This window comes from Rana temporaria, chromosome 1, assembly GCF_905171775.1.
Source record: "Rana temporaria chromosome 1, aRanTem1.1, whole genome shotgun sequence".
Lineage (NCBI taxonomy): Eukaryota > Metazoa > Chordata > Amphibia > Anura > Ranidae > Rana > Rana temporaria.
Window position 1 is genome coordinate 467,477,146 of NC_053489.1, and position 17,527 is coordinate 467,494,672.

At 42.8% G+C, this 17,527-nt stretch overlaps 1 protein-coding gene across 1 annotated transcript in view; it reads right to left on the reverse strand.

The window, feature by feature from the left end:
* The window catches only part of LOC120917228 (alcohol dehydrogenase 1-like), a 53,692-nt gene that overhangs the window by 25,554 nt on the left and 10,611 nt on the right, over window positions 1–17,527 (reverse strand). The window contains exons 3-4 of the mRNA XM_040328366.1: window positions 14,486–14,627; window positions 10,113–10,200 (exon numbers count right to left, since the gene is read on the reverse strand). Coding sequence (XP_040184300.1) covers window positions 10,113–10,200; window positions 14,486–14,627 — 230 coding nt within the window. The remainder of the gene's footprint in view (window positions 1–10,112; window positions 10,201–14,485; window positions 14,628–17,527) is intronic.

A 17,527-nucleotide genomic window follows, 5' to 3' on the forward strand; every position in this document is an offset into this window, starting at 1 on the left:
TTTACACCCACTATAATTCTGTATGATGGTGGGCGAGCAACATTTTGATATGGTTTGTTTTTCATTGTTTCTGTTAGGCCCCGTACACACGACCGAACATGTCCGATGAAACTGGTCCAGTGTGTACGGCCTAGCGGACAGGTTTCCAGCGGACAAAAGTTTCTTAGCATGCTTAGAAACTTGTCCGCTGGAAACCTGTCTGTCGGACATGTCCGCTGGTTAGTACGTCTAAACAGCGGACCGAAATCCTGCGCATGCGTCAAATTGATTTGGCCTAATTGCCTGTATGAAACTGAAGCAGGAAGTCATTCATGCAGCCAATGCTGCTGTGCAAAAAAAAAAAAAAACAATCAAACACGATAGAAAAATTGAATTCCCCCTGAAAATATATACCAGAGCCTTATCCTTGATAGGGGTCTGGTACAGATTTTAAGGGGGGCTCCACAAAAATAAGGGGCCTCCAGATATCTGGCCAGTCCCCATTAACAGCCGAGCGGTGTTCCAATATCCTGACTAAGCTCTGACACACCGCATTTCCAATCATTTCCAATATTTCTAATAATATAGACCCTGCGACATAGGCTCTTTACCATATGATAACTGTGTTCAATCACAAATGATCACAGTGTAACCAGGAAGTGCCGGCTTTCCTCTAGTCGCACGAGAAGAGAAGAGTCGATATGCTGTTCTCCTGACAGGGGGGGGGGGGGGTATGTGCTGTAAATCCCCATTAGCAGTGCCCATCAGGATGCCCACAATTGCCCACCTGGGATGCTCACAAGTGCCCACCTGGAATGCCAATCCATGCCCAATTGGGATGCCAATCAGTGCTCATCAGAGATGCCAATGAGAGCCCATCAGTACTGCCTCAGTGCCATCTATCAGTACCACCCATCAGTGCCCATCAGTCTCACTCATCAGTGCCCACCACTGCTGCATATCAGTTCCACCTATCAGTGCTGCATATTAGTGCCTCCTCATCAGTGCCCATCAGTGCCACCTCATCAGTGGTCCCTCATTTGTGCCCATCAGTGCCACCTTATCAGTGCCCGTCAGTACAGCCTCATCAGTGCCTGTCAGTGAAGGAGAAAACTTACTTATTTACAACATTTTATAACAGAAACAAAGAAAAGCCATGCACTATGTATGACAATCCCTTGCTTATTAGACTTAAATTTGGAGAGAATTTACTTTGAAGGGGATTGCTTTAAAGTTCACATTTTTGGACGTGTTTGCAGAATGTTCCGCAAATGGTAAGCTGCATAATATAACATTTCTGTTTTAAATTTAGTTAAAGTGGATGTAAACCAATAAAAGAGGATTTCTCAGAGCTGGATTAACTCTGTGTGGCAAGATTGGGCACAGATGATAGGAAATCTTATACTCTACATTGTGACAATAAAAAACAAAAAAAAAATTGGGTTTACATCCACTTTAAGCTTTAAATTAAAACAGATTTAGGCAGTGACTTGTAAGGCCAAATCATGTGTGCATTACTGCAATGCACATTATCTCATGTTGCACGCATTAGTGTATTTCAGTCCCACTAATTTTAAAAAGTACCAAAACACACCACAAACTTAAAGTGATTGTAAACCCTCACCTTGTAAAATAACCCATTAAGTTTAAAATACAAATGAAAGGCAAAACATTTTTGCATAGATTGAAAAAAAATACATTATAAATACCTTTGTTTCCCATTTTTATAAGTGATTACATTCCCTCTATTCTCAGCTGCATAAGAGCTGGGGGAGGAAAGGCAGCAGTACACTGAGCTTTCCAGTGACATGCTGTGCAGCGGGGGCGTCTCAGGACAAATCTGATTATTGGAGGAGAGCACACTGAGTTTCCAGCATAGCTACAGAACTGACCATGGTGTTCTCGCCTGCTTAGTGTGGTCAGTTTTAAATATTAAAGCAAGGGGACTGGCGGGAACACCAATCAGAAATTTCATGCAAAATTAGCAATACAAAGAGAACAGGAGAATTTCTCATACAGGAAGTTGAATAAACTACCTAGACAACTCAACAGTGCCCTTGTAGTTCATTGAGAATTACAAGCCAATAGCGGCAAAGGCTGTCGGTACTTGTAGTTTATTGATGTGGCCATGTGGGCGGAGCCACGCGCAGCCACGCTCTGTTTGAATTGTGACAGCAAGTGCCAGGAGAAGATCCCAGACTCGCTGTCACATGGAGGGATCAAGGTGAGAGGGGTCTGATGCTGAACATGTTACACGCTAAGGGCTAGATTCAGTAAGGGCAGCGTATCTTTGTGCGGGGGTAGCATATGTTATTTACGCTACGCCTCCGCAACTTAGACGGGCAAGTGCATTATTCACAAAGCACTTGCTCCGTAAGTTGCGGCGGCGTAGCGTAAATGGGCTGGCGTAAGCCCGCCTAATTCAAATGTGGAAGGGGGGCGTGTTTTATGTTAATGTATGATGACCTGACGTGATTGACGTTTTTTACGAACGGCGCATGCGCCGTCCGTGTACATATCCCAATGTGCATTGCTCCCAAGTACGCCGCAACGACATATTGGTTTCGATGTGAACGTAAATTACGTCCAGCCCTATTCGCGAACGACTTACGCAAACAAATTGTAAAAAATAATAAAATCGAAGCGGGAACGACGTCCATACTTAACATTGCGTGCGCCTCATAGAAGCAGGAGCAACGTTACGCCGAAAAAGCCTTACGCAAACGACGTAAAAAAATACCGCCGGCGCACGTACGTTTGTGAATCGGCGTATCTAGGTAATTTGCATATTCTACGCCGAAAGCGGTGAAAGCGCCACCTAGCGGCCAGAGTAAATATGCACCCTAAGATACGATGGCGTAAGAGACTTACGCCGCTCGTATCTTAGCCTAATTTAAGCGTATCTGGTTTCCAGAATACGCTTAAATTTACGACGGCGTAAATTCAGAGTTACGACGGCGTATCGACTGATACGCCGGTGTGCTGTCACGCAGCTTTTACTGTCTAGCAGTTATTTCATGTTATGTTATTATGTTATTTGGTATGATCCTTACCCCCCTGCTGTTCTGGCTAGTTTGGTTGCTCCCACCCACCATTTCCTGCTCTAAACCCATTTTGTCTTAGTTGCTTGAAAAGTCTGCAGAGTGTGGGAGCTGTGTATCTTCATTGGAAATTTACCTATGGAAAAGCCTCTATGTTCATATCTTTGTTATCTTGAAGCATAAAGAAGCATTGGAAAACACCTCTGGAGTCTTTATTCATTGAGTAAGCTGTCTGTTAAAGTCACCATTCAACCTGCTGCATACATCCTTACAGACTGGGTCTACAAGAAGCTTGTCACAGGTACAACCGATGCTGATACAGAACAGTAAATTTCCAGAAGAATCCATCACACAGCTATCTCTGCAGCTTCAGAAACGTGAGTAACCACATGTGTGTGTGAAGAACAAACATCCTAACACAGGATACCATCTGCAGGCTGTGCACTGAGAGTTAGGCCTGTGTGCCACTGCTGCAGCCACCGGAAGCATTACTCTGTGTATGAAGCCAGCCTTCTACTGAATGCTCCATAACTGTTCACTGCCAGGGACTTTTGCCTTTATTGGAGAGCAATAAGTACCTTTTGAACTGCTCAAAGACTGTATCATAGCTTCATCAAGTCCCTAGGATTTATCATTGTCAAGCTGTTTTTGGTTGTGAATCCAATACCTGAATCTACTGAAATAACTGTGTATTCCTGCCTGTATAAAGTGATAGTGAGCTGAGCCATTCAGTCTGAAACAGTTGCAGCACTAGATGTCACAAATATTTAGCTCCTCAGTTCAATCTGCCTAATATCAGAAGTCACTACAGAGCTCAGCTCTGGCAGATTTGTAACAAGACACCAAAACTACAGCACTTGTCATTATGTCTGACAGAGATCCCACAGTCACCTGCATTTAACCAAGATAAAGCAGACTCCTTACTTCATTCTGCTCGTCCCGCTAGAGGCCCTCATCCATCCTTGAAGGCAAAAGAGGTTTATGAAGAAAGTAAGGAAGAAACATCTAGTAACCTGACTGCATTATGGCATAAGACTTTAAGTTGTATAAAAACCGCTAATGAAACTAGCAACAATCCTGAGCAATTGAACACTGCTCTCTCAAGGGTTAAGAAGGCATTTGAGAATTATAAAAGACTTTCTGGAAAGTTCTATTCCCTATTGTCACATTCCAGCATGGAGGAAGCCGCAGTGGAATTAAAGGACTTTACTTCTGCTGACCAGCAGAGGCATAGCACATATCTTGAAGCAAAGGCACAGATAGAAGGTAGATTAGCACAGCTACATGAAACTACATCCTGTAAATCTGCTTCTTCCAGACACTCAGGAAAATCTTCTAGATCTGCCCGCTCCTATCATAAATCCTCTTCTAAGTCACTGCGGTCCTGCTCTGTAAGGTCAACGCTGAGCGACCAAATAGTCAAAGCTCGCCAGAAGGTCGCAGCAGCCCAGGTTCAAGCCGCCTGCTCTGAAAGAGAAGCAGCCATCAAAGCAGAAGCTAAACGCATTCAAGCAGAAACAGAGGCTCAGCTAGAGGCTCAGCTAGAAATCCTATAGAAGAGTAAAGAAAAGGAAGTAGCATTGGCGGAATTATTCGTCTTGGAACAAGCCCTATTGGAAGAAGAAGGAGCAGCTTGTCCCAGCTTGGCTGCTTGTCAAGACCCCATTGAAAGGACCCTACAGTTCGTCTTAAGCCAGAACCACGACATCACAGTCCCACCTACAGTTGGAGATTTTTCTCATAATCATCCAGCATGTGGACCAGAAGGCAACGTGTCACAAAATCAAGCTGGTCAACTAGACACACCTGCTAACAGAGACACTCCGCAACTACCGCATGTCACAAAATCAAGTGAGTCAACCTATGCGGCTCACGTGCCACCGCAACCCTATGCGAATAGAGATTACAAGGGTACAGCAAAAGACTACAGGATGAACTCTATGACCCCTGTGATACAGTTCTCTTCAACTTCAAATGCTCAGAGACCTTCAGACATCAGACCCTTACCTAGATTGAACCCATCTGCAACACCTTTCGCTCCACCAACCAGCCAACTTCAGATACCAACCATGGCTCAAGTCGGCGCACCATCAGTATCCCCGGTGGCTATAAAAACTGAAGGCATCAACGCTACGGAGCTCAGCAAGAGTATGGCTTTACAAGAATTGATCACAACTGGACTGTATAAATTTGATGACCGCCCAGAGAACTACAGGAGTTGGAGATCTACATTTAAGGCGGTAATCAAGAGCTTGCCCGTTGAACCTCAAGCAGAACTCGATTTACTAATAAAGTATTCGGGGCGACAATCTTCAGAACAAGTAAAGAGACTTAAATCTGTTTACATCTATAACTTTAACGCAGGCCTTGATGCTGCCTGGGAACGTCTAGATCAAGACTATGGGAGTCCCGAAGTCATTGAATCTGCCTTATTCCAGAGACTAAACGACTTTCCTAAGATCTCTGTTAAGGACAATCATAAGCTTAGAGAGTTAGGCGACCTCCTTCATGAACTTGAAATTGCTAAGCTAGATCCTAGTTTACCAGGTCTTAGCTATTTAGACACTGCTCAGGGCGTGAATCCTATTGTAGCAAGGTTGCCTAGTTATCTTCAGGGAAAGTGGACTAGTGTAGGATCAAAATATAAGTATGAACATCATGTTTCCTTCCCTCCCTTTTCTTATTTTGCAGAGTTCGTGCGGAAGGTTGCAAAATCCAAGAATGACCCAAGCTTCTTCTATCCAGATACAACCACCACTCCTTTAACCACCTCAAGGGGTATTGCCACCAACAGTAAGTTCAAGGATTTAAAGTATCCTATTGCCGTGAGGAAGACAGAGGTAGCATCCAACGTCTTGGCTACAGGCATTAAGGCAAGCAATCTCAATCAACAGTGTCCTATCCATAATGCGCCACATTCTCTCTCCAAATGCCGTGCATTTAAGGATAAGCCTATTGAAGAACGCAAGTCATTTCTCAAAGAGCATAATATCTGTTTCAAGTGTTGTGCATCCTCCGATCATTTAGCAAGAGACTGTAAGATCGCCATCAGATGTTCTCTGTGTAACAGTGCCAAACATGTGGACGCTCTTCATTCAGACCTGTTCAAAAGGAAACCTTCACCCAGCAGCAACCCCAAGCCTACATCAGATGATGGCGGGGAGAGAACTGAGCAACACGCCAACCCCGTAACCACAAGGTGTACAGAGGTATGTGGAGAAGGGCTTCATAGCAAGTCTTGTAGCAAGATATGTCTTGTAGCAAGATATGTCTTGTAAGGGTTTTTCCTGAAGGATGCCCACAAAATTCCATAAAAATGTATGCCATACTCGACGATCAGAGCAATCGCTCATTGGCCAGTCCAGAATTCTTTGACCTATTCAACATTCATGGAGAGGCCTGGTCCTATACCTTGCAGACATGTGCAGGAAAGATCAATACTTCTGGAAGAAGAGCCCATGGCTTCATAGTGGCATCAGAATATGAGGACATAGAGTTTCCTCTTCCAACTCTAATCGAATGTGATCAGCTACCGAACAACAGAGAAGAAATCCCCACACCAGAGGCTGCACGTCATTACCCCCATTTAAGCCACATTGCTGACTACATTCCACCACTTAACAAGGATGTTAGGATCTTGATATTACTAGGGAGAGACGTTCCTAGAGTCCATAAAATAAGAGAGTTATGTAACGGTCCAGACGATGCTCCTCAGGCCCAGAAACTTGATCTTGGATGGGTGATAATAGGAGAAGTCTGTTTAGACCAATCTCACAAGCTCTTGGATGTAGCTTCCTACAAAACCAATGTTGCCTACCGGTCGATGAAATGTCCATTGCATTATTATGTGAAGGAAAGACTTGATTTCAAAAACGAAGTTCCATATCAAGCACTCCAAGGTATAAACTGCAAGCTCACTTCTCAGAAGGACCTTGGCGATTCAGTGTACCAGACTACTTGCGATGACAACAAGATTGCCCCTTCAGTCGAAGACAAGGAGTTCATCAAGATTATGGATGAAGAGTTCTTCAAGGACAATTCCAACAGTTGGGTAACTCCAGTACCCTTCCGAGTACCAAGGCTTACTATCCCTAACAATCGAGGACAAGCTTTAACCAGATTTGCTGCACTTAAGAAGACTCTCTGTAACAAACCTGAGATGCAAGAGCACTTTCTAGCATTTATGCAGAAGATTTTAGATAACCTTCACGCTGAACCAGCACCAGACCTGTTGCCTAAATGGGAGAAATGGAGAAACTCATGAAAGTACTGAAAGAACTTAATATCCCACGCTGCTATTCACCCACTTCAACTTCAAGAAGTCTGAGGAAAGAGATTCACGTCTTTTGCGATGCATCTACCGAGGCTATAGCGGCTGTGGCTTATCTCAAGATCATAGATCCCTCCAGGAGATCCAATGTCGGTTTTCTACTAGGAAGAGCCAAGTTAGCTCCAAAACCTGCTCACACTATTCCAAGATTAGAATTGTGTGGCGCAACCCTAGCTGTCGAAGTTGCAGAATTCCTGCAAAATGAAATGGACGCTGAAATTGATCAGGTTAAGTACTACACCGACAGCAAGGTCATACTTGGCTACATATGCAACAGCATAAGGAGGTTCTATGTGTATGTGGCTAACAGAGTAGAACGAATAAGAAAAGTCAGTAGACCTGAACAATGGAACTATGTCCCGACTGGTTTGAATCCCGCAGACATTGCAACAAGGTCAGTGTCAGCAGTTGTCCTTACACAAACCATTTGGTTTTCAGGACCCAAGTTTTTATCGGACCAGTCTTCTACAAACTCAAAGGAAGATATCGATTTCCACCTGGTGGATCAAGATACTGATCCAGAAATCCGCCCTGAAGTGATAACATTGAGTTCCAACATCTGCTCAAGAAGAAACTTGGAAGCGAGACGCTTTGAACGCTTCTCTTCTTGGAAAAGATTGGTCAAGACTATAACAAGATTGAGACATATTGCCCAGACTTTCCGCAAGCTCAATCAGACATCGTCTTGTCATGGATGGCACACTTGCAAGGAGTCACCCAATGCGTTAGAGTACGATAACGCAGAATTGTTCGTCATACGTCTTGTGCGAGAAGAAGTCTTTGCAGAAGAGATTAAATGCTTGAGAGGCAATAGACCAGTCTCAAAGAGTAGCCCACTATTCAAATTGAATCCAATAATCAACTCAAGACCATTGACTGCCGTATCTACAGACCCAGAATCTCTGACTATCTTAACTCCAGCTACATTATTGAGCCGGAAGATTGGACAGATTCCAGCGCCAAAGGGTATCTTCGATGAAAAGGACATATATAAACGTCAGTGGAGATACGCTCAATACCTTGCAGATTGTTTCTGGGACAGATGGAGGAAGGAATACCTCACACTTCTTCAAGGACGTAAAAAGTGGCAAACTCAGAAGCCTAACTTAAAGGAAGGAGACCTGGTGCTGCTAAAAGACCAGCAAGTTCACCGAATTCAGTGGCCGGTTGGACTTATTACAAAGGCCATCACCAGTGATGATGGAAGAGTCCGAAGTGTGGAAGTCAGGATCGTTAAGGATGGGGCTTCGAAAACCTTCCTGAGACCAGTCACAGAGACAGTCCTAATAATGCCTGCTTCCAAAAATTGTGATTCAGTGTTATGTGAAGGAGCCACTTAAGACCTTTAATATAGCTAGCTTATAGACTTGAGAAGGCTAGATAGCATGTTACTGTATGCAATGTTAATAATATGTAAAGAAAACAGAGTATAGTGGTATCTCACGATACCAGGCGGGGAGTGTGCTGTCACGCAGCTTTTACTGTCTAGCAGTTATTTCATGTTATGTTATTATGTTATTTGGTATGATCCTTACCCCCCTGCTGTTCTGGCTAGTTTGGTTGCTCCCACCCACCATTTCCTGCTCTAAACCCATTTTGTCTTAGTTGCTTGAAAAGTCTGCAGAGTGTGGGAGCTGTGTATCTTCATTGGAAATTTAACTATGGAAAAGCCTCTATGTTTATATCCTTGTTATCTTGAAGCATAAAGAAGCATTGGAAAACACCTCTGGAGTCTTTATTCATTGAGTAAGCTGTCTGTTAAAGTCATCATTCAACCTGCTGCATACATCCTTACAGACTGGGTCTACAAGAAGCTTGTCACAGGTACAACCGATGCTGATACAGAACAGCCGGAGTAAGGCCCCGTACACACGGCCGAGGAACTCGACGTGCCAAACACATCGAGTTCCTCGGCGTGTTCAGTCCTGGAGCCGCCGAGGAGCTCGGCGGGCCGAGTTCTCCCATAGAACAACGAGGAAATAGAGAACATGTTCTCTATTTCCTTGCCGAGGTCCTCGTCGGCTTCCTCGGCCGAAAGTGTACACACGGCCGGGTTTCTCGGCAGAATTCAGCTCTGAACCGAGTTTCTGGCTGAATTCTGCCGAGAAACTCGGTCGTGTGTACGGGGCCTAACTCTTACTGAATCTAGCCCTAAATATTTGTGTAACATGTTCAGAAAGGTGAATAAGTATGCATCCATTTTACTAAAAGGTTTGTGTTTGTATGTTGTTTTTAATCATTTAGATATTTTTATATACAGCCTCTACTTCCTTTGGATCTTTCTGACTTTCTAATATCACTGCAATAACTGACAAACAGTTTTAGATTTTTTCCTTTTAAAGGAGTTTGGCATTCCTATACAAGTTTATTAGAATGTAAAACCTGTTTTAAACAGGTCAATGCAGGCCAGAAGTAGGTCAACAGCAGTTATAATACACCCGTTAATTAATTCTGAATGATCCCAGTGTCTGAAACTTCTGGCTGAGCGTTTACCATCTCAAAACGACTCCCCCTTAAGTTAATATTAAACCCAAAAACAAAACATTTCATTTGCAGCTAACCAATTCTTAAATGTAGTGGTTTAATTCCTTTTCTTTTTTAGTCTTTCCCCTTTTGTTTGTCACATGTGATCTTTCCTTTACCCCTTCTTCACAGATTCTTTTAGAAAGAGCAATGTTTTTTGACCCGCAACATTTTTAACAGCAAATTTCAACTTTTCCAATAACACACATACAAGTTTGCTGTTTTTTTTGAGTACTTACTGTGATTTTAAGCAATAATTACTCTGTTCATTAAGACAAGAGCTGCACTTTTTGCACTGCGGAAGATAGAGTGGAATAACTTTATCTCCTAAAACAAGAAAAATATTACAGTTTCAAAATGTGTTATTAACTTTCTATGATGCATTTATTATGTAAAAAATATATGTTCATCAGAGTACATATTGTCCCTCATTAAGTGCATGCCGACCAGCTGACGACGATATACGTCGGCACAATGGCACTGCTGCACAAATTGGCATACAGGTACGTCCTCTTTAAATCGCGGCTTAGTGGGCGCGTGCGGGATCTGCGGACTTGATGCCCGCTGGTGTCCCGCGATCCTGTCACGGAGCTGCAGAATGGTGAGATGTCTATGTAAATAAGGCATTTCCCTGTTCTGCCTAGTGATAGGACAGAGATCTACTGTCATGCCTGTCATCGGGAACAGTGATCTCTGTCATGTCACTTGTAGCCCATCTCCCCCACAGTTAGAATCACTCCCTAGGACACACTTAACACCTTCATCGCCCCCTAGTGTTTAACCCCTTCCCTGTCAGTGTCATTTACACAGTAATCAGTGCATTTTTATAGCACTGCTTGCTGTATGATTGACAATGGTCCCAAAATAGTGTCAAAAGTGTCCGATGTGTCGCATTCATGATAAAAATCGCAGATCGCCGCCATTGCTAATAAAAAAAATGCCATAAATCTATCCCCTATTTTGTAGACACTATGGGGTAGATTCAGAGAGAAGATACAACGGCGTATCTCCAGATACGCCGTCGTATCTCTGAGTCCGGACGGTCGTATCTATGCGCCTGATTCATAGAATCAGTTACGCATAGATTTCTCTAAGATCCGACCGGCGTAAGTGTTTTACACCGTCGTATCTTAGGCTGCATATATACACTGGCCGCTAGGTGGCTCTTCCATAGATTTACGTGAGGAATATGCAAATGAGCTAGATACGCCGTTTCAGAAATGTACGTCCGGCCGGCGATTTTTTTTTACATCGTTTACGTTAGGCTTTTTTCGGCGTATAGTTACCCCTGCTATATGAGGTGTATCCTATGTTAAGTATGGCCGTCGTTCCTGCGTTGAGTTTTGAAAATTTTACGTCGTTTGCGTAAGTCGTTCGCGAATAGGGCTGGACGTAATTTACGTTCACGTCGAAAGCAATGACGATTTGCGGCGGAATTTCGAGCATGCGCACTGGGAATTTTTCACGAACGACGCACACGCCGTTCGTAAAAAACGTCAAATGCGCGGGGTCACATTTAATATACATAAAACACACCTACATCATCCACATTTGAATTATGCGGGCTTACGCCGACACAGATACGTTGCGCCGCCGTAACTAAGGGTGCAAGTTCTTTCTGAATACAGAACTTGCGCCCTAAATTACGGCAGCGTAACGTATCTGAGATACGTTACGCCGGGCATAAAGATAGACGATTCTATCTGAATCTACCACTATAACTTTTGCACAAACCAACCAATATACGCTTATTGCGATTTTTTTCTTTTACCAAAAATACAGGCACTTTTAAGTACACAATGGGGATTATTTACTCTTGGGGCTGCTTTTTCTAATCTCATGTGTTTGCGTGTTAAGTAAAAGTTTGGTAAGAGACGATTTGCACTTTTCAGTCTGTTACAGCGTGAAAAATGTGTTCTCTCCATTACAAATGCTACTTTTACCCCCGTCTCATACTTTATTCTGAGCAAGCGCGGGTTTCTTAGCATACACACGCTCGAGTTTCTCGTCGAAAACCAGCCCGACGAGTAACACGACGAGCCAAATCAGACTCCCGTCGATGAAAAAGAGAACTTGCTCTCTTTTTTGCTTGGCAAAAAAGCTCTCCCACCAAGTTTCTTGATAGATTCTGCCGATGAAACCGGTCGTGTGTACGAGGCCTTAGAAGCTCATTGATTTCTATGCAGAAGTGAGCCTGATTTTGCACTTTCCAGCTTTAGTAAATAAACCCCATTGTGTACTTAAAAGTGGGGTATGCCTGTATGTATTTGTGTTAAATTGTCACTCTTTTTTTGTTTATAGAGCAAAAAATTCAAACCGAAGAGATATTCAAATGCCACCAAAAGAAAGCTCTATTTGTGGGAAAAAACGAACGTCAATTTTGTTTGGGTGCAACGTCGCACGGCCGTGCAATTGTCAGTTAAAGCGACGTAGTGCCGAATCACAAAAAGTGCTCTGGTCAGGAAGGGGGTAAATTCTTCCGGGGCTGAAGTGGTTAAATTGTACCTAACAACAATATATTGTAAAATACTGTTCAATATACAGTATATATATACTATATATGAAAATATAAATCATGCACACAAAAAGTAACAACACATATAGATCAAAGTGCAAGCAACCAGCCACTACAATGTACTATGAACAAAGCTGATCCAAAATGCAATTTAATGTGTTTAGACAGAGACCCCTAGGTACAGTAGATTGAATCAGTGATTGTAAAGTCTCGTTTTTTTCTCTATACAAATAATAAACATGTCATACCTGCTCTGTTGCAGTGGATTTGCACAGAGCAGCTCTGATCCTCCTCTTCTCCGGTCCCTCATCTGTGCTCCTGGCCCCTCCCTCCTGTTGAGTGTCCCCACAGCAAGAAGCTTGCTATGGGGCACCCAAGCCGAGCTGCAGCTCTGTGTGTAGATTCAGACAGAGAGCTGTGATTCAGCCCCTGCCCCCTCTCTCTCCTGATTGGCTAACTGACTTTGCTTGACAGCTGCAGGAGCTAATGGTGTCTCTGCTGTGTCTCAGCCAATCAGGAGGGAGAGTCCTGGATGGCTGAGACACTTGTGGACATTGCTGGATAGAGAGGGGGCTCAGGTAAGTATTAGGGGGGCTGAGGGGGTCTGCTGCACAGAGAAGTCTTTTTATCTTAAGAATGCATTAAGTGTCAGGAATTGGTGTGACCAGAACTGTGTGAACTGCCACAGAGAATACCAGGCGCAAATGTAGTGTAAAATAATATAATCTATTTAAAAATAAGTGAACAACATAAATGTAAATGCACCTCCAATATACCAAACTGTGTAATACAACCAGATAACTAAAAATAGTGACACACAATGAACAACTGCCCAAATGAAGTATATACAGCAAGCAGGGATTGCAAAGCGTAATCGTAACAGAGCCAGGGGTATACACGGGAGATCAAGCAAAGGGAGCTGGGAGCCAGATAGGACAGGGAGAGGAAAACAGGAGACGGGGAAAGCAGGTGGGAAGGGATTAGGCTGCAGGGTCGGGATCAGGGTCCATAAGCAGGATGAAGGACCACAGGAACGCAGGTCAGGGGCACATGGAGACAGAACACCAAGGCAGGAATGAAGAGCATAGGCAGGACTTAAATACACATCCTGCAACAAGCATCAGTAGATGATTGATTAAATGAGATGATCTTCTGGCTGCCAAGAGACACCATCTGGTAAACACCGGAACAGCATCCTATGGATCTAGGAGCCACAGTGCCACCAGCACATTAAAGCGAAGCTCCACCCTAGTTTCCACATTAGCCTAATCATACTAACAACAGTAAAAATGGTTAAAACGGAGTTTTTTAAATTTTAGATCTGTACAGTACCTTTTGTTTAATCTTGTTTCTGGTCTGCACAACAGTGCCTGATTACAGTAAAGCGGCAGAAGTGCCCATCAGGAGAAAAATTACTTATTTACTAAATGTACTGACATAAACTAAGATTTTTTTTTTTTTTTTTTTACATTTTATGTATTTTTCTCTCTTTTTTTTGTAAAAAAAATATGAAACCCAGCAGTGATTAAATACCATCAAAAGAAAGCTTTATTTGTGTGAAAAAAATGATTAAAAATTAATTTGAGTAAAAATGGCCTTGGCAGAAAGGGGGTGAAAGTGCCCTGTATTGATGTGGTTAAGCTACACCTGTCATTACAGAAGTATGAGATCTACCTTTGGTGACCTCCTTTTTAAAATGCTAGATCCTTGGCAGGGTATGAGAAAACAGATTTGGCAGTGCATACCTCCAAACTGTTCCAGATTCCACAAGATTGCCCTGGCAATTAAATCCTTTAGTCCTGAGGATCTGGACTTAAAACCTGGATTCCAGCGAAGGAATGAGTTTCAACACTGGGAGTTACTAATGTACCTTGCATGGGTGCGCTAGTGTGGGGCACCCAGGGCATCTACCTTGTGTCTTCTGCAAGGTGCCCTGGATCCCATGTGCAGCGATCATCCACTTTATTATTGTTGACAGGCAGCTGATGGGGAGAGATTCCAGTTACCTGCTATAATAATACACCTCAGAGCCATGGGCAGCTTCCCCTAGGCTCTTACTCCGCTCTGATGTGTATCCATAAGAGGAGTAGCCAATACCTGGTTTTAATCCAGTTACTCCTTTTCCAACACTTTCAATTATTCCAGCTCCCTCGTGGCCTAAAATAACAGGATAATTCAACCCTGGAAATTCACCACAGATTGCATGGTCATCTGTCCGACATATTCCGGTGCTCACCATCTAAGCATAATAGAAAACAAAAATAAAGAAAGATTTTAAGATTTAGAAAAAAAATAACAAAAGACGAATTTGATTACCAAATGAATGTACTATACATATACATTTCCAGAAACTGTGGAGTGTTTGGCTAACATTAGAACAGGGACATGCGGTGAGGTCAGTGGCTGGTGAGGCACTGGCTAGTATCAGAGCCAGATACACATGCCTCCTCTGTAACTCTAGACATGTGTAGGTAGATTCACAAAGAGTTAGGCCGGCTTATCAGTAGATAAGCCGACCTAACTCTGAATCTACGCCGGCGTTTGTTTAAGTGTATTCTCTAACAGAGATACACTTAAACAAAGCTAAGATAGGCCGGCTTGCGCCGTTCTATCTTAGCTTGCAATGTTTCTGTTGGCCGCTAGATGGCGCTTCCATTGCGGCCGGCGTAGATTATGTAAATGAGGGAATACGCCGATTCACGAACGTACGCCAGGCCTACGCCATCGATTAACGTTGTTTCCGTAAGGCGGCCTAAAGTTATTCCACCTATGAGGTGGAATAACAATGTTAAAGTATGGCCGCCATTCCCGCCGTGAGGTTTGAATTTTTTACGTCGTTTGCGTAAGTCGTCCGCGAATCGGGAGTTACGTCGTTTACGTCCACGTCGAAATCAATAGGCCCGTACGGCCTACTTAGCCGCAATGCGCACTGGAAAATGTAGTCGCCCGGCGCATGCGCAGTGTCCAAAAACGTCAAAAAACGTGAGGTCAAGCCTCATTTCCATACAACACGCCCCCCTCCAAGTCATTTGAATTAGGCGCCCTTACGCCCGCTCGTTTTAGGCTACACCGCCGTAGATTAGCAGGTAAGTAGATTGTGAATCACTACTAGCCTAACGAATTTACGGCCGTGTAGCCTAAAAAGGCTAGGCTAGGCCGCCCTAAAGTTAGGCCAATCAACGTGAATCTACCTAACAATCTGTAAGGAAATTTAAAGGTGTCGCCTATGGAGATTTTTACGCAAGTGTGCGCAATTTTAAAGCATGTCATGTTAGGTATCTGTCTACTTGGTGTAACATCATCTTTGACATTACACAAAAAAATCGGGTTATTTTTAGTGGGTTTATTTATTTTATTTTTTTATACTGTGTGTATATGTATATATATATATATATATATATATATATATATATATATATATATATATATATATATATATATATATATAAACTGTTTCCCCCCCCCCCCAAAAAAACGCGTTTGGAAAGATTGCTACGCAGATACCGTGTAACATAAGAAGTTGCAACGACTACCATTTTATTCCCTAGGGTGCCTACTAAAACATTATATAAAATGTTTGGGGGTTCTGAGTAATTTTCTAGCAAAAAGTAATATACAAATAATTATTATATATTGTTTTTAAGGTAATTTACTATATTTTCAAAAACTGTACTCAAGCAGGGGTCTTAACGGACAAATTACTGAAGTTTGAAGTTACAGTATAACCTGAGGTCAGCGGCTCATTGCAAGGGGAAAATCTCCTAAACTTTACAGGTTTAGGAGATATTTTTTTTTACCTACAGGTAAGCCTTATTATAGTAAAAGTTATAAAAATGACTATACAACCGCTTTATCTGTGTGAAAAAAACATGGGATTGTGTGTAAATCTTTTACACATAAACACATGTATTTTCTTGTAGTTAAGAGGGCTGTGATGGAAGGGAGCATGTGTCTTTTAGACACATGCCCCTTCTATGAGACTGCAGTGAGAGGCGTGCCTCCACTGCAGCATTTTTATTGGACAGCTGTGACTAATGGTACTTTACCATTGGTCCAAGACTCCAAGCTGTCCATTGAGCTCAGTGCCTCTGACAAGAAGTGAGGAGAGGCACTGTGAGCTTAACCTGCCTGGCGGTATCCCCGAGCGTGACTCGGGGTGTTTTTTTCATGCTGCGATCGGTATCCCCGAGTCACGCTCGGGGTAGCTGTGCAGAGTGTGCAGCGGCGCGGCTTACCTTCGCAGCATCCACAGACAAGTTACTCACCTTGTCCCTGGATTCTGCGATGCCTCCCCGCTGTATGAGCGAGCGGGACCTCCTCGCTCGATTCACAGTGTCCCCGTGTGCCACCGATCTACGTTCCCTGCGACGTTACGATGCACGGGGGCGGAGAACGGCGCCAAATTCAAAAAAGTAAATAAACACAATACACACAGTATACTGTAATCTTATAGATTACAGTACTGTATGTAAAAAATACACACACCCCTTGTCCCTAGTGGTCTGCCCAGTGCCCTGCATGTTCTTTTGTATAATAAAAACTATTCTTTCTGCCTGAAAACTGTAGATTGTCCAAAAGTGTCCCTTTATGTCAAAAATGGTTTTAGAGCAGCTAGAAAACAGCAATAATAAATTATAATCGCTTGCAGAATTGTGCGATAGCGATTTGTGGGGAAATACGTCATAAAAAAATAAAAGTAATGACAGCGACAATTCTGCAACTGAGCAAATTTCAGTGATTTTGAGTTGATTACATTATTAAATAATTTTTATTATAATTATATTATTATTTGTTATAATTATTTATAATTATTTATTATATTATAATTTATAATTTTGTTTTTTAAAAAAAATCATACCCGGGATGCCTACAAGACTCTTGTTTGGTCAGATTTAAGTGAGTTATTCCTAAAAATTACAGACCTACAGTATAAAACGCCAAATTTCCTTGCAAATAATTGTACCGCTTTTGGTACGTAATTCCAGACAGAATCATACCGCCAGGGAGGTTAAAGGGGTTGTAAAGGTTTGTGTTTTTTCACCTTAATGCATCCTATGTATTAAGGTGAAAAAACACCTGGCAATCACGGGCCCCCCAGCCCCACTGTTTTACTTACCTGAGCCAGTTCACCTGCTCTGC